The 18,489-nt window shown below is 36.3% G+C and overlaps 1 protein-coding gene across 2 annotated transcripts in view; it reads right to left on the bottom strand.

The window, feature by feature from the left end:
• Nucleotides 1–555: 555 nt before the first annotated feature.
• Nucleotides 556–18,489, bottom strand: part of MRPS6 (mitochondrial ribosomal protein S6) — a 43,187-nt gene continuing 25,253 nt past the window's right edge. Inside the window, exons 2-4 of one of the 2 annotated variants that reach the window (XM_007420171.3) lie at nucleotides 17,213–17,278; nucleotides 14,953–15,092; nucleotides 556–1,093 (exon numbers count right to left, since the gene is read on the bottom strand). In XM_007420171.3, the coding sequence (XP_007420233.1) occupies nucleotides 916–1,093; nucleotides 14,953–15,092; nucleotides 17,213–17,215 (321 nt within the window). In that variant the 5' untranslated portion in view covers nucleotides 17,216–17,278 and the 3' untranslated portion in view covers nucleotides 556–915. The remainder of the gene's footprint in view (nucleotides 1,094–14,952; nucleotides 15,093–17,212; nucleotides 17,279–18,489) is intronic. The other variant, XM_007420170.4, reaches the window with a different exon arrangement.

Raw genomic sequence — 18,489 nt, 5'->3', positions numbered from 1 at the left:
GTTTTTAAGAACTACAGCAATCAAAACTAGTATTAGATATTAGTTATATTATAATGAAGGTAGCCCTATTTTTTAAAAAAGTAACCATGTGAGTCTATTCTTTTTGTTAATACCTAGTTGATTTTATGGAAAGGTAGGATTTGCCACTCCAGTGGAGAACATATTGACATATTGAGGGAGGAAAGAAAAGCAGAATGTGGGGAAAAAAATAAAATGAGGCAATTGCCACAACTTTATTTAATCAATTCATTCACAGAGAATGCATTTAAGGCTGGCAGGATGAGGAAATCAATTCAACTATCAATGCTATCTACTTATTGTAGCAAGAGAAATAAGAAGCCAATAGAGATTACATTTAAGAATATATTAATAACAAAATAGAAATATATGATCTGCCCCTATTTTGAAAACAAAAATTACATTCAAGACTGTTGGGATTTTAAATAGCTATATAGTTTTCTTAACTTCCATGAACTAGTACTCATTAGATTTTAGATGTGCTGAATGGAGGAAACAATATGCCAGAGAACAGACTACATACATTGGTCTATAAACTTATTTTTAAAACTTTTATTGTAATTATCAACAGATTTCATTTAACATTTTACAGTTTTTACTTGTTTATGAGTGCTATGTCTGAAAGATTTAACTTGATCTTAAAGCTGTTTATTTGGAAGAAAGTTCTACTTGGTTCAAAGTGACAAAATTTCAGCATTAGCTTTTTGGGGCAGACCAGATTTCAGTAAGAGAAGCAACAAGAGGGAAAAAAGCTGATTTTTAAAATACATAAATAAGAATAGTGGTGATTGGCTGCAAGGTGCTAAAAATTAAACTATGTTGAAACATCATACCACATCTCACACATGCTTATGAGAAGGTTCAGATTAATGGTAACAATGTTATTATGGCTTTTGGTTATTTCTTCTTCTGTAGTTCATCTTCATAGTTGACTGGCATTATGCCCATACATTCCTGAGTCTGCTCTATGCGATGTTTTAAAACAGTAGACCTGATTATATCAATGTCCCGTTTTAAATGGTCCAATAGACTTGTAATAATTGTTGGAGCAGAATCAAAGTCTACCAAAAAATACCTGGAAATAAAGAAAAACACAGTAATAAATAAAGCCAAATACAAAACAACCCACAAATTTTTCTTCTTTCCCTTTGTAAATGTCACTATATTTTCAGATTAAATCAAGGTTGCTAAACCTTCATATATGAAACCATAAGGGGAAAAATTAAAGGTTGTAATTTACTGAAATTTACATAGCTAATGAATATACATTCATAATAATTTTGCACTAGATACTTGAAGTAATTTTATATTGCCATGAACCCAAGAATTTCAAACAGTTTTTAAAGTATAACTTAAAGGATAAGTGCAAAGAAAAGCAGTAACTGAGAATCTCAATTAAGAATTTGAGTTTTAAAACAATTAAGATATATATAATGCCTGTTCGATAAATCTGGATTCCGTATTATATGGAACTCAAACTATAAGAATATGCAGCAATAACAAAACAGTATATATACATAAGTTTAACTAAATTTAAGAATAACCTCCATATATATTACACAGCAAGATAAACACTTGGTTTCTAAAGTTTACCCCAATAGTACTGCCAATTGGTATGAGTACAAAAAAAGGGGAAAGTCAGAATTTAAATATTTATCAATATTATTTTTAGGGGTTTTTTTCTTTCTTTTCTTTTGTAAACTTTTATAAATAATAATAATAATATAGTAGAGATTTTGGCATTAAGCTCAAGAATTTATATCCTTTTTATATCATGAAAACAACTCAATGTACTCTGCTTTGTATCTATGACTAATGTTATATTGAGCATTAATTGTATAACTTCAGTCCATTCATAGATAGTATCTTTTTTTGGAACATACCTTTGTTTTAAATAAAAATAAAAGGAAAAAATAATAAATCTGGATTCCACTGGAATCGACACAGCCAAATAATTTGTCTATATACATAGAAAACTAGTACAAATATTCAAACGTATGTGGTACTCATTACTGACGATCTTGCATTTGGGGAAAAGACAACCATCTAGGTAAGGTTCTGAAGCAGTTTTCAGAAGACTGTATCCAGATGAAATACACCATTTCTTGGCTACATCTGAGAAGCAATTATGCTATTAAACAAAACATGCAACTTACACCTAGGTTACACCTTACACAGTTTGGCACGGCATAGGGCCTGAATCAATCTGAGGGAAAATATCTGTCTGCAAACTAATCTGGGAACAGCTAATAATAAACACTGGGAAAGCTAATGGGCAGAAGGCAAATTCTGGCCTACTTTAACGTGAGATATCCATAGCAATCAGGATATGCAATCAGCAATCAGACATGCCTGTCCTTAATAGCCTAAGTGAGAATTCTAAAATTCTTTAAAGCTTGTCCTTCAGTTTGGTGCCTTCCAAACGTATTGGACAGCAGCATACTAATCTCGAGCTGGAAACCTTTAAATAAATATTTTCTAATGTTGGGAGACGGAAAGCTGGCAGTCTTCTACAGAGAAGCCATATGGGAAATAGAAATAATTGTTATGCCTTATGCAACAAATACAATCAAATACAAATGCAATGAAGTAGAAAGTGGATCATCGTTATATCCTTATATACGAACATAATTTTAAAAATCCACTTTGTTACTTATCTTCAGAACCTGTACATAAGATGCCAGAGAATGTAAGAAAGATATCTTTGCATTCTATGAATCTTGGAGGCATATGTGGCTAGAGACTGTCCCAATATACCATTTATCCATTAGGCTAATACAAAATGTCTCCAAGATTGGTCACATTTCCCACCTTCCTTTTTTTCTCCCTAACCAATTTGCTTCTTGAAGAGTTTCTGAAACTCAAAAGTCTATGTTAATTTGTAGAACGACAATTGACCTAATATAAGTATTGCCTCTATGGAATACACACACCACACATATATGGTATGGTGTATGTAGCATTTAATGTATGACTGAGAACAACGCCCTATATGAGATTTATAGCTATATAGTCTGAGATATGCATGCTATTCATCCAAAATTTACTCTGAGAAACTGTATTTTTCCATAAAGTCTAGCTAGAAAGAGAAACAGTTCAAAATTGCAGATATTTAATTCCCCCTTCACTTAAATTCTGTACTTTGGACTTCCAAAGGCAAGTTGCCCCAAATTTAGCAGCGTGGCTTTCATTCACTAGTTCAACTCACCAGACTAGAGATTTCTGTGCCCTTGGAAATATTACAGAGATTTTTCACATTCTTCTAGCACTACCAGAAATTATCAAAGTAAACGTTTTCCATCTGCCACCTCTACTTTGACCAACATAAAAAAGTTCTTATATTTCATTCATGAGCCTACAAGAATAAAAGACATTTGTTTCATGAGGGCAAGAAGACCTTCAAAATACCATTGTATGTTGTACAGATTATCTGAGAAGCCATCTCGCCCCAGTTATATCTGCCTGCCCTACTCGGTCTGGCAGAAGGGGCATGTTGCAGACCCTACCAGTCAAGGCATTTCAGCTGGTGGGGTCTAAGAAGAGGGCCTTTTCTACCGTGGCCTCCACCCTATGGAACAGTTGCCAGCTGAGGTGAGGGCTGCCCCCACTCTCCTGGCCTTCCAACAAGGTGTAAAAACATGGCTATGCCAGAGGGCCTGATGGGGGCTCACATTGCTGGAACTGGCTCATGGGATGATTGATACTGCTTCCCCCATCTTCTTGATTTGTATATTGTTTTTATAGATTTGTTATTTGTGTTTTAATTGGGGGGTATTTGTCATTTTATTGTCTTGGTTTTTAATTGTAAGCTGCCCAGAGTCACTGTCTGGGGGAGATGGACAGCATATAAATTTAATAATTAATTAATTGTATCAATAGACATCTAATTCTTAACAATGTAGCTTCATGTTGAGGAAGACTGGTTAAAGAAAATAAATTCCAGTGCCCACTTTCACCAGTAACAAACAACTCTGAGAACAGATCACAGAATTTGAGGCAGAGAACCAGTGTTTGATTACTTAATTCTTCCAGTAATTTACACCCATCCACCTGCATAAAAGAGGAACAGTAGAAGAAAATAAGCAGATGTGGGAGAATTAGGCATACATAATCATTACCTCTTCAATTCAAACTGAATCCTCCATTTTCAAATTATCCTTCTTTAAATGAATTGGACAGCAATATTTGGGTGAAGCATGCTTAGGTACAGTATAACACTGAACTAATCCTTCCAAAAGGGAGGCTGTTATTCTTCATCATAACCTGGAATTTATCCTATAGTAAGAGATTCAGCAGTTACAAGCAACCTGAAACACTGAACTGATGCTTCATATTAAAAAAAGATGCTGTTCCAGAATTGTTGAAAATATATGACCAAAATGGGAAAGTAATGGGATTATAAATGAAAACAAACTTCAATTATTTTGTTTAAACATGCATCAGTATTTTATGTGTGTGTTCTCTTTACATAAAACAAATTTTAATTTTTTATGGATTAATCTTTAAAATTGCTTGAGTCAAACCATTATGGAAGGATGTGAAGTGAATGAGAAAGGGAGAATAGAAAAGAATGAAATTTTACATGATTGAATAAAGAAACAGCTCAACTATGATACCTGACAAAATATAGTATTTCTTTTCAAGTTTATCTTAGAGCGTTTCTTCATTCTACATATAAATAATGATAAGAATAGTTAAGGTTGAAGGAAGTATTTTAATTAAAATCACAAAATCTGATGCAAAATATATATACTAAGCCTAGACGTTTTTCTGAGCACTCATAGTCTATTCATCCTTAGATATCTCATGCTTTCTCTTGGATAGGGACTACCAGGGGATTCATGGCTGTAGACTAGGCTGGAAGTAAAAAAAAAAAAAAAAATTCTGAAAGAAAGCAACAGCCAAACAGCCATTTTCATATTATTGCCAAGCAAATTGCCTGGATACATCCGTGAAGTCACCAGGAGTTGAGCTTGACATTACTTCCATTAAAGACTGGGAGTAGGAAATCCTTGCGAGCTGATTACAAGTTTTCCAGAGTTTTATCAACAAATCTATCTCAATGTGCATATTACAAGATGGTAACTCTTTACTTTTATAGAGCTTTCAAAAGTTTATCGGATTCAATATAATACAGAAAACAGAAACCTATCCAATATTTAAAGGCTATCTTGATCTCATGGAAATCCTAAAAAATCATAGCAGCTCCTTTATTAATTCCAACTTTAGAATATTCTTCAGTAGTTGATATACAAAAAAGATTTCAAAGAATAGAAGGAATATGGATGTAGAGTATATGTAGAGACCTATATATGCCCTTACTTGTGAATAAATGTAGATTATTCTTAGCTCTAATGGCAAATTGGTTTTAATTTTTTCTTTTTTAAGTGAAACACTTTTCCAACAATCTTGCAGTCATTCAGGAAGACATAAAGTTCAACACATACTTTTAAATCATTCATAACTCAATGCTTTTCTACGGTATAGGGTATTTTTTTTAAATGTGTTAACTAACAAATATATATATATATATATATATATATATATATATATATATATATATATATATTCTAGAGCCCTTTGCAAGTTTGCCAAAAGCAAGTTGTCCCTTTTCCAGCAGTTTGCTACAAGAAAAGGAGCAGAAAGCAGGGAGAGGAGAGGAGAGGAGAGGAGAGGAGAGGAGAGGAGAGGAGAGGAGAGGAGAGGAGAGGAGAGGAGAGGAGAGGAGAGGAGAGGAGGAAAATGGGGGGGGGGAAGAGTAGCCTAACCAACTTTTGACATTGGCTCTACCTACTACTTATTTCAAGTGTCATTGGCAAAAATGGCACCAAGAGATTATTTCTACAGAAATGTAGCTTTAACAGAAAGATGTTCCCTAACTCTGCCCTAATCAAATGTACATCTATTTCTTTCCATTTTCTACATATTCTCTGATTAAGAATCATGGAGACCTGAAAAGTTTATCCAGCTATGGACTTTGGATTTCTCTCTCTCTCTCTCAATCTCTCTCTCTCTTTTTAAATGTAGAAAGTTTGCATCCTTTGACAACGCTCAGCATACACCCAGAAAAGAAAATGTTTTTCCTACCCTTAGCCATGAACTGTTTTTCAAGCAGAAATAAGCTATTTCCAAAAGGGATGGTTTAATGTAGCCTTTCCGGCCTAGTACTTTGCCATGAAATAACACAGCAGACTGCAAAGTTCAATATCCGCAGAGGCCACCACCCCACAAGCCTCCTGGCTGGGGTGAAGGGATCTGCTGTCCAGTACCATGGGAGTGTGTGCTGGATAGGGAAAGCTCATAAAAAACTTCACATTTCTCCCACTGACATAGAAATCTTGCTATCAGTGTTAACAGGCGGGACTGGTGAATCGTTCCCTCTTTCTTGTGCCTTGTTCTAGCCAGAAATGTGATCAAAATGTAGTCAAATGCAGCAGTGGCAACCAGGCCATGTATCCAACATCTTCTTTACAGCACTGGAGCCAGATCATGAATTTGATTTGTTCCTTTGATCTATGGGAACTACTTAGAAAAGTCCATTTTCTTTTCTAAATTGTAACATAAGTAGACTTAAACAAACAAAAAATACTGCTATTCAGAAATTCAGCTAAGATTCTGCCTGTCAACAGAAAATAGATTACCAAGCCAGCAACAACTGTCATTTTGTGCAACCCAGCAACTTTACAATGTGCAAAGCAGCATCATGGTTGCCTTCATTTAGAGCAATGAACTGTGAATCAACATGTAAATATTGTTTCGAGTTAAGAAGGGAAGGATCCAAGGTCAAGAATTATTTACAGAAATGCAAGCAAACTCATTTGCAAGCAAACTAATGAAATACAGCTCAAATTCTCCAAAGCAGCCCATCAACAAATCTATCTCAAAAGCTAGAGCTTTCCAGAAATGTTGACTACAACTCTGTAACAAGTTTATCTCAGCTGTAATAATAGAAACTATAGTGCAATGTGTCTGGATGGCATTAGGTCTAGGAGAAAATATCCTGGAAGAATTCAGTGGTACTACCAATGTAGGAGAAATAAAAATCAACTAAATCCCACTAATTCATTGCAAAACCCACAGCAATTCTTGTGCTTTGTACATAGATGGGCAATGAAATTATAGGGTAATGTTTTTATATTTCCCATCAAAATATCAGCTACAAAGGCTTAAGTAGAAATTTCACAGAAATATTTATTCCAGATTAAAAGGGAGGCACAGATACCTAATTATACACATATCAAGATTAAAACTTATGGATTTTAATTAAAAAATCAAGATTATAAATTTGATATTTTGATATTGTTAATTAATATCAAGATTAAAATTTATGGATTTCAAATATACTAACAAGCTACATTCCCAAAAGAGACTTAACAAGTTAATCAGCAACAAACAAGCACCTGGACCCAACCTTTCTCACAATCCTAATGGGAAAACAGTTCTCAGATGATCTAGTGTGACAGAATACCCATGGGAGAACCTGTTTAAAACAGTGCCAGAAAATCTTTATGTTTTATGAAGACTGAGCTTCAGCTTTTTAATAATATATCATCATCATTTTTAGACTGCCAGAGAAGCCCTATTAAAAAAAGATTAATATCACTGATTATGAGGCTTGGAGGGGGACTAGAATAGTGCCTTGTCTACCACCTCTCAAGGCTCAAGCTGGGCATCCCAGAGGTACTAGGCATGTCTGGTAATCACTTGTAGAAAAGATCAAGTTACCAATTTTAACATCTGAAACACTGTTTCACATAATGGCCAATTCTATTCCCTAGGCATATTATGGAAGGACAAATGGGATAGAGCTTCCCCCTTTCCATTCAAAAAGCCACCAGGACCGACAGAGTAGAGGGCAGGTACAGAAGAGATCAAGGGATTCCTGGTCTGGTCTAACAAATACATAAGGACTAAGTGGACTTTATTCCCATGCAAGTGTGTTTAGAATTGTGGCTTTGCAGCCTTTTAATATATCCTCTGCAGTTTAAGTACTCACATGCTTCGTAAAGCATTGTAAACCCGCATTCTAGTTTTAGTATCTAGTTCTGGTATCCAGCTGAGCAAAAACCCATCTATGTGGAATGGCACCCAGAAGAAAAACTCCTTGTATGAAAGAACGTAACGTAATGGCTTAATCTGCCAGGAAACCTATCATACACTACACAATAGTGAACAACAACTGAACTTCATATGAATGTGAGAAAGACTGGATCAGATCTAAAGTCCAAATCTATTACAGCTTCCTTCTCCAGTGCCAAATAAAAGCTTTTATGAAACCTATCAGCAGGATATAAAACAATAATCCTGAAATATTCTGGGCCCCCTGGCTCTAAGGCAGGAACCATTTCTTTTCAAAGCCAGATACAGCTATTATGTAAACATACAACAATCACTAGGCTTCAAGGCCATTAAATATTTTGCAAAGTATCTATTAATTCAGGAGGGCAAGAAGCAGGTGAGTACTCCTGAGGATATATAAAAGTTAGTTAACTCCTTGAAAGTATATCTACCTACTAAACAACTTATTTATAGCAACAGAAGATAGTGATAGAATTTAAGTAAGTTTAGTAGGACAGAGATATTTTAGTGTTATTTTATATAACTATCTATACATGGAAAAACATATCCCAGGAATTTCATGTGCTGGCCACTAAGCACTTCCTATCCTATCATGTTTCATGGTACATAGAGTAATTTCAGGTGATGAAAGTTGAGAGCAGGTGGCTACACACAGTGGCTCAAATTTAGGGATAAGCCTGACCAGAGGCAATATAGAGCCCATTGTGAAGTACATGCTGGGGTAATAAAAAAAGCATAGATGCAATAGGCTTCCCTCTCTGATGGCATCAGTGGAAAACTGACCAGTGAGATCTTTAGTGCTGCTTGGCAGATTATATGCCTTTTGGAGGTCCCAGCCAGCACCTTAGTACCATCTGAGTTAAGAACAATTTATATGCTTCTTCAGAAATAAAAACATTTGACTTCAAGCTGAGCTTAATGCTGATTTGGGAAGTATCTAGCACACTGTCTAATAATATTTGTTTGAACCAGTTTCACTGCTTGGCTCTCAAGGAAATGAATATGGTCATTGATCCTACCTGGCTTGATTAATAACAGCCTCTAAAAAATTCAATTCTGGGCATGATTTCTCAGAGTAGTAACATTTCTCTAAGACAGCAGTTTTCCACAATAGTAAAAGCAGCAATGGTGAGGCCTTCTTACGGAAGTCATCTTTGGACTCTGCCAATCTGAACAATTATAAACCAGAGTCCCACATTCTGTATTTAGCCAAGATGGTGGCGATGTAATGCATGCCAACCCCAGGAATTCTTAAACAAAACTGATTATCTACACTCCCCAAAAGGGCATTAAGCAAGGATGTATTCTTGCCTCACTATTGTTTAACTTATATATCAACAAGATAATTAACATTTTTGCTAAGCCAGAATTTCATTCTCCATCTCTTGCCAATTGCCCCATTTCTATTCTCCTACAGTGGGGCAAAGAAGTATTTAGTCAGCCACCAATTGTGCAAGTTCTCCCACTTAAAAAGATGAGAGAGGCCTGTAATTTTCATCATAGGTAGACCTCAACTATGAGAGACAAAATGAGAAAAAAAATCCAGAAAATCACATTGTCTGATTTTTAAAGAATTTATTTGCAAATCATGGTGGAAAATAAGTATTTGGTCACCTACAAACAAGCAAGATGTCTGGCTCTCACAGACCTGTAACTACTTCTTTAAGAGGCTCCTCTGTCCTCCACTCGTTACCTGTAGTAATGGCAGCTGTTTAACCTTGTTATCAGTATAAAAGACACCTGTCCACAACCTCAAACAGTCACACTCCAAACTGCACTATGGCCAAGACCAAAGAGCTGTTGAAGGACACCAGAAACAAAATTGTAGACCTGCACCAGGCTGGGAAGACTGAATCTGCAATAGGCAAGCAGCTTGGTGTGAAGAAATCAACTGTGGGAGCAATAATTAGAACATGGAAGACATACAAGACCACTGATAATCTCCCTTGATCTGGGGCTCCATGCAAGATCTCACCCCGTGGGGTCAAAATGATCACAAGAACGGTGAGCAAAAATCCCAGAACCACACAGGGGGACCTAGTGAATGACCTGCAGAGAGCTGGGACCAAAGTAACAAAGGCTACCATCAGTAACACACTACGCTGCCAGGGACTCAAATCCTGCAGTGCCAGACGTGTCCCCCTGCTTAAGCCAGTACATGTCCGGGCCTGTCTGAAGTTTGCTAGAGAGCATTTGGATGATCCAGAAGAGGATTGGGAGAATGTCATATAGTCAGATGAAACCAAAGTAGAACGTTTTGGTCTAAACTCAACGTGTTGTGTTTGGAGGAGAGAGAATGCTGAGTTGCATCCAAAGAACACCATAACTACTGTGAAGCATGGGGGTGGAAACATCATGCTTTGGGGCTGTTTTTCTGCAAAGGGACGAGGACGACTGATCCGTGTAAAGGAAAGAATGAATGGGGCCATGTATCGTGAGATTTTGAGTGAACACCTCCTTCCATCAGCAAGGGCATTCAAGATGAAACGTGGCTGGGTCTTTCAGCATGACAATGATCCCAAACACACCGCCCGGGCAACGAAGGAGTGGCTTCGTAAGAAGCATTTCAAGGTCCTGGAGTGGCCTAGCCAGTCTCCAGATCTCAACCCCATGGAAAACCTTTGGAGGGAGTTGAAAGTCCGTGTTGCCCAGAGACAGCCCCAAAACATCACTGCTCTAGGGGAGCCATCTGCATGGAGGAATGGACCAAAATACCAGCAACAGTGTGTGAAAACCTTGTGAAGACTTACAGAAAACATTTGACCTCTGTCATTGTCAACAAAGGATATATAACAAAGTATTGAGATGAACTTTTGATATTGACCAAATACTTATTTTCCACCATGATTTGCAAATAAATTCTTTAAAAATCAGACAATGTGATTTTCTGGATTTTTTCCCCCATTTTGTCTCTCATAGTTGAGGTATACCTATGATGAAAATTACAGGCCTCTCTCATCTTTTTAAGTGGGAGAACTTGCACAATTGGTGGCTGACTAAATACTTTTTTGCCCCACTGTATATGTTGATCATGCAGCCATTCTATCTGCAACTCATGTGAGTCTGTGCAGATGCCTTAAATGTTTGTCATCTTATTGCTCTAGGGAACCCCTTAAAATTATTATACTAAACGAAAGTTTTAGTATTCTGAAGTAACCATTTTAAGTCTCCAAGTAGTTAGAAGTTCAGTGGGAGACTTATTGAGCAAATTAAAACCTTTAAATATCTAGGTGTCCACATTCAATCCTCCACTTGCTGGATGAATCAAGTGAGCAAGCTTAACATAAGAGTTCAAAGAGCATCCTTTGCAATTATCAAATCTGTAAGCCAACATGGTAACAACTATGTCCCAGCAGCAATTAAATTGTTTAAACCTAAAGTTTTGGGCTGATGTTATATGGTACTCATTGTGCATCTATAAGGACACTTCTAGATTTGACAGCATCCAATTAAAACTCCTAAAATCTGTAACACATAGTCCTCATTTGACTCTTAATGCTTTCATATGACTAGAACTAGACTGCATTTCCTTTGGGGCTCATCTGAGACTTTGTCGCCTTAGCTTCTGCTCCAAGCAAATATTTTGGGAAACTTTCTTGGTCCACCTTATCTTGTTAAGATAGATTTGTTTCTTTCCTAAGACGACAAATAAATTATGATTTGACATACAGTACTGTGGCTTTTTTCAATTCCAGCAATATGCATTCTTGGCCTCAATGAAACCTAGGCTCAATTTAAGAAGAGGATCTGGGACCAAGACATCCAACCTGACAGAGCCAGTATTTCCAATTCCTGCTATAGTGCACTTTCCCTCTCTTCTTCGACTATCCCTAGATATTTTTAAAACATTTTACACATCCCACAAAAGAGACTTTTCTCCCTGGCCCAAACTGATGTGCTACCCATTAGAGTGATAGCAGGCAGATATACTGGTACCCTTTACAAAAATCACACTTGTGTATATTCTGGTAGAAAGGCTGAAACTGAATCACATGTACTACTAAAATGTACACTGTACACTCAGTGATCAGAAATCTTAATTGCTTAGATGACCACTCTCCTCTTTTGTGACCAATTTCCAGATACCTCCAAGAAAGTCATACAAGATTCCATCCTGTCTCCCATTTTTCTTAATATCTATATGAATCTATTGGGAAAAATCATTTGCAGATTTGGTGCTAGTTGCTGCCAGAATGCTAATGATACCCAGCTGTACTTATTTCCAGACAGCTGAGAGCTGTATGTCTCAAGAGCCTCAGCATGCTTCCAGATAGGTAAAGAACTGGATGTTGGAGAACATATGAAACTGAATCCAGGCAGGTAGGCTGCTAATTCCAGGGACTAAACCACAGGGTTGGGATGATATTGCTGTTCTGGTTGTGGCTGCATTCCTTCCCTATAAGGAAATGGGAGGGTGGTCCTCCTCGATCCAGCATTAGTACTGGATAACCATATAACTGTGGCAAGGGAAGCCTTTTCTCAGCTTCAGCTGATTAACCAATTGTGCCCCTCCTGGAGGGGGCCTAGTTTCAGGTAGGCATGGACTGGAAATCTCAAGGTTGGATTAACATTGGGCACTCCTTGAAGACAGACCATAAATTGCAGAATGTGACAGCATATGTATTGAGTGGCACTCCAGGTAGTGCCATACAACCCTATATTGAAACATTTACATTAGTTGCCAGTTATCTCCCAAGCCCAATTCAAGTTGTTTAATCAGTATATAAAGCTTTATATAGCTTAGGTCCAAAGTATTTGCATGACTTTCTAAGCTTATACAGACTGCCTCATATTCCACGGTCCTAAATGGACCATGGATACATTTCACATGGAAAACAAATTCTACTTTTTCCATGGTGGGAGCAGTACAGTAGAAAACATTGCCATTGAACTTGACGCTGGCCCCAATAGAGTTTAGAAAGGGGCTTAAATCCAAGCTTTTTAACTAGGTCCTTTTTAGGGTTTTAGAGAGTTTAATATAGTTTTAATGTTGTTCTCAGATTTCAGAATTTATTTAATATAAGTATTTTTGTAAAGCCACTCATAGCTTTTGGAATGGTTGGCAGGGGAGGGTGTTTTTTATGCTTTCTGAACAAATATATTGTAATAAAACAAGATGATGATGATGATGATGACAATGACAACAATGGCATTACTAGGAACACTATGTCAATGACATTGCCAGAATCTAGGATATCTGTACTTTCTTTCAGGATCTCATTACTGGAAACTACACCATGCCAGGTGTTTTGATAAGGAAAGTATATTGAATATATTTAAGACAATAATTAAAAATGTTTAAATTCCAAATACATTTCGAATGGCTTCTATTTTCAGGATATTTCTCAGTAGTTTGGGCAGTAGTACCATTTAGATCCTTAGAAGCAAAAAAGAATAAATACCTAGTCTGCCCCTCAAATTTTACACATTTCTATCTTAAATGTCTAGATGATATGTTGCAGATTGTTATTTTGATTATTTTCATTATTAAATATTGTCTTTATACAATACTAGTTGCTTAGCAACACTTCTCCCTTTTTGCTGAGTAGAAGTTCTCTTTCATAAGGTATCCTTAGAGTTTTAACAGCCATCACAACAAAATATCATACACCTAAAGGATCAATCCTGCAAATCATTCTCACTATACCACATACCATCATGACACAATATTTGCTTTTGTTCGTAGCATTTACTTTAAAATAAGTAACTACAGGAATAATTAAGACTATTTGCTCCTTTAATTACTGACATTCAGGACAGAACTTGAAACAATCCTTTTTGACAAGGGTTTTGAATGTTAATTCAGTGGTGTATACTGCTATTATATTATACCAGCTGAGCTTATCAATTTTATTTTTTATTACAATTTTATGTTTTTGAATTGTTTATTCATTTCAAGCTGCTCAGTTGGGCCAACATAGAAATAGAAATAAATAAATAACAAGCAGAATCAGATTTAGCCATTATCATTATAGTTCCCACATTCAGATAAACCAAAGAGAATGAATCAGCTCTGATCCAGTTATTCAGAAATAAATATATTGAAATATTTTAATGAAACAAAACTGCTAATCTGGAATAGCAAAGTCTATATAACAGAGGTATATTTATTAGGAAAGAAAATATAAAATACAATTTTGCTTCCATGGCAGGAATCCTAGACACACTGCATTTACTGGAAAAACAGGAATGGAATTGCACTGTACACGCAAAGTATTGTGAAGTGGAAGCAAGTAATGAAGTCAATGAGACCAAAGAGAACTATTCCATTTATATATTTGGGGGATACTTCTGTATCTCATTTTGCAGTTATTAAATATTGGTTCATATATTTGGGTATAAGCATGCAATGGGCTTTTTTTTTTTTTTTTGCTAGGTTTGCTGCCTAGGTTTGCAATTGGGAAATGGGTAGCTATATAAATTGATCTAATGAACTAACTAATAAACAAATGTCACTGATTTTCATTCAGGGATCTGTGACAGTATTTTTCAGACCTTGGATGAAATTCAAAGAAGTGATACGTGTGCACAGGGAAGAAATGCATGCACATATTAGCTTTGACTAAGAATCATCTTCTCTCCTTAAGCAATATTCCTCAACTTGGCACTCTTCAGATCTGTTGTACCACAATTCCTATCACCACCACTAATTTGATGCATTGGTAAAAGACAGCAGTGTAGCTTAACTTATCTGGTAGGCACCAGGTTTTGGATACTACATAGGAGCAGCTGCGAAGACAATATCCAAGCCTCAGTTCCAGCATTGCTCTTCTGTATATTTCTCCGCTGCTATCACTTCTTTGAATTATATTCAAGGTCTATCAAAATTATATGCAAGGTTTAAGTAGCTCATACCCTCCTCTGATGTGATGCTGATCATGCTTTACAATCTTATATGGCAGCATTCTTTCTCCCATGTTTTCCAAATTCCTCACCACTGCTCCTCTCTCCAGCAAAGCTTCCACAGTGCGTCTCAGTGTTGCAGCTGTCTCTGGCTTTAAACAGAAGGAAAAATACACACATTTGTTTATAATGCAGTTAATTACATTTACTCTTGCTTTATTTAATAAAACAGAACAGGGGGGAGAAAAAAGTGAAAAAATAACAAAAATAGAGAATATAACATATATCTTTGTGACATTTTTTAACATAACAGTTTTAGTAAAAGTTATCCATATTGTATTGTAATCATTCATGCATAATCTGCATCTAGACTCATTCAAAAGGCACAAGTAACACAAAGTCTTCAATTTAGTGGATAACTGGGGCCATAAATTTGTCTTTCCAATGTTGAAGAATTAATCTCTTGGCAATAATAAGGGCACAAAGAGTTCACTCACATTGTCCAACTGTCAGTGTCCATGTAGAAGACATGTATTTCAAAATAATGTGTGCAAAGTTAATTACAATTACTTTTAACTGGCTGGACTAGAAAGGAACAGAGAAAACACAGATATCAAAGAGAAAGTCCCAAAAGTTTGATTTTTCTCTTAACCATCTGCAAGAATGTAATGTCAGATTACATCCCCATTAATAGCAGTCTCATAAATGGTTTCTCAAAAGTTTTTTTTTTTTTGCAGTTTAATGAGATTTCAGAGAAAATGTGAATGTAGACTGCATTCCCAAGTCTAACATTTGATATACCCAAGTGTAACACTCCATAGCATGAAAAACTGAAAATAATTTATTCCTAGTTCCATTTTAGTATGGTTAAGCAAATGCAATTAATAAAGGAATTCACTATTTTAGATGGATGTGGAGGAGGGAAGAGATATTTAAAGAAGACTCTGAAGAAGCAAGGATATATTTTATCATACATGTATAGGCATACGCTATTGCCTGTAGCATCTCTATTCAACTTCACACAGGTATGTGTTACTTTAAGCTTTTAAACTGAAACATTTAACAGAATCTTGCTGGATCAGACCAAAGATCATTTAGTTTAAGATCCAGATGTTTACAGAAAGTGTTTAATCAGGACACAGAGACAGCAATCTGCTCCCCAGCATTTCCCCCATACCTATTGCTCTCTCTGAATCAGGAATTGCTAGTTGCTTATAGCTAATTGCTAATCTTCAGGCTCTGATTCTACCTAATCTTCCAAAATAATGCAAGCTTGGGACCATCACATCTTGAATCCACCACCTATCAGTCTCACTGTCAAATCCCAGAGCTATAGTGAAAGATGAAAAAATTATTTCTATCCCTTTTTCTACAGTATGCATTATTTTCTAGTCATTGGTTATCTCTCCCCTCATCCACATTATTTCTAACATTAAAAGATCTAAATATTTTATTCCTTCTTTCTTCTTTTTATAAGGGTGCAACTTATTGCAGCTGCAGTTTCATTCATCTTTCCCAACTCTACAATATCCTTTCTGGATAAAACAGCCAGAACTGTAAACAGTATTTAAAACATAGTACTACTAAGAGATATTTAGTAGTTTTGTTTCAATTCCTTTAATAACTCATAAGGAATTTGCCCTTTTCACAACTGTTGTACCTGAGTTGACACTTTCATTAAACTATCCAACATGATCTCACATTGTTTCATAGTTAAGGCCAGTTTAAAACCTACCACTGGATATGTAAAGCTATGGCCCCACAGCCCCATTTCTATGAACATTAGAAACCACTCTAATTTTTTTAAAAAATCAGCAGAATGGTTGCCCACCATTTTGAAAAATGCAACAGGAAGCCTGTTCCATCCTATTTACCCTCCTTAATCTCTCAGCAGCTTGTAATACCATACACCATGGTAACTCACTGGGATGAGTCTACAAGTTGGCAATTGAAGGCACTGTGTTGTGGTGTTTGCATTCCTACCCGTGGAGTCATTTTCAAAATAGGGCTGAGGGACTTCTGTTCAATACTATGGCAGTCATGCAGGGAACGCCATTGAGTTTAGTCTGATCTCCCATGGTGTTAAAGCCTGTATGAAGCCATTGGGAGAGGCCATCCAGAGATTCAGAATGAGATATAAAAATGCCTCTCAATTTTGTCTTTTTCATCTGACCCAGGAAAGACAATAGAACAGTGCCTGTGGGCGATGAAGGCAAATGCCTGAAGATGAATCATAGAAAGATAAACATGGCTTATTAGCCTTGAAGCTTACCATCTGAGCAGTTCTCCTATCCAGAAACTGTCCTTAACCCCAGTACTAGATGGGGTGATATTCCCCCTATAGAACCAAATACAGGATATGTGGTTACTCTTGGAGACCAAATGATCACTGAAAGTACCTATGGCCTCAGTAAGCAGGAAAACCTATGCACAGCTTCAGATCATGAATCCAATTTAGCAATTTCTGGATGAAGACAGTCTGACCTCAGCAGTACATGCACTGGCAATCGCGACTGAATTACTGTAATACTACTGCATATGGAACTGCTGCTGAAGGCACACAGGATTACAGCTGGTGCAGGAAACCATCTAGAGTAGTACATGGACTCAGGAAATCGCCACATTATCTCACTCTTCAGGTGCTATCCTGGCTGCAGATAATATATTGGGCTCAATTTAAAGTAAGGTACTTACCAGTAAAGCCCTAATGCAGCAGTAAACCTTTGTAAAAAACTTCCAATGCACCTGAGATCAATTTGTTTTGCATTTAAGAAAGCATCAGACACATACACATAAAACTGAAGCAGTCAAATGATTACATTAAAATGTTGGTGCATTAAGCTATCCAGAATTATTTTCTGTAATCCTCAATCCCTAAAAATATAAAAAGGGGCTGAAAATTTCAGCTTCATCTCTCCAGGGACACCATCACCAAGGAAAGTAGTCTATCCTACTTAAAAAGCTAAACTCAACTCCACAGATTAGAATTTAAGTTTTCTAATCACTGGAATGGCTCCTGACCCATCCAAAGCAAATTGGTCTCAATAACTCCTCCAACTCCAGAATTTGATTCTATGATCTGTGATAAGGCATAGTGTTTTCCACATGCTGCATAACTGTTAAAAAAAAAAAAAAACTTTTACTCCCCAACTGTCATTAGAAAAAACAGTATCTGCTTTAGCATAGGTATAGTATTCCCTTAGTACATTTTGTTGTGAATAGTCTCCAAATCTTGAAATACATTTAAAAAGGTACAATAATCTGAAAGCAGAACTAGGACTATTCATTCAGGCTAATTTAGTAAGAACCAACCAATCCATTAAAGGTGGAATGTATGTTTTTTTAGATTTTGATAATTTTCAGAAGCCCAAACCAACATGGCCCCTATAAGAGAGATACTGGAAGCTGTAATTCCACATTTGGGAGGGAAACCAGACCACTGGTTTCTGACCTCTATGAGTTAATCAATCTTCTGTAAGTAATTAGAGGATTCATTTTCCATATTTGGATTTGTCTCAATTGTATTTCTCACATGGTCTAGAAATTCTA

Source organism: Python bivittatus, unplaced genomic scaffold, assembly GCF_059951505.1.
Source record: "Python bivittatus isolate LINGU-HERP-01145 unplaced genomic scaffold, Pbiv_v1 ctg000350_np1212, whole genome shotgun sequence".
Classification (NCBI taxonomy): Eukaryota; Metazoa; Chordata; class Lepidosauria; order Squamata; family Pythonidae; genus Python; species Python bivittatus.
Note: the sequence above shows the minus strand (reverse complement) of the source record. Positions and strands in the feature narration are given on the sequence as shown.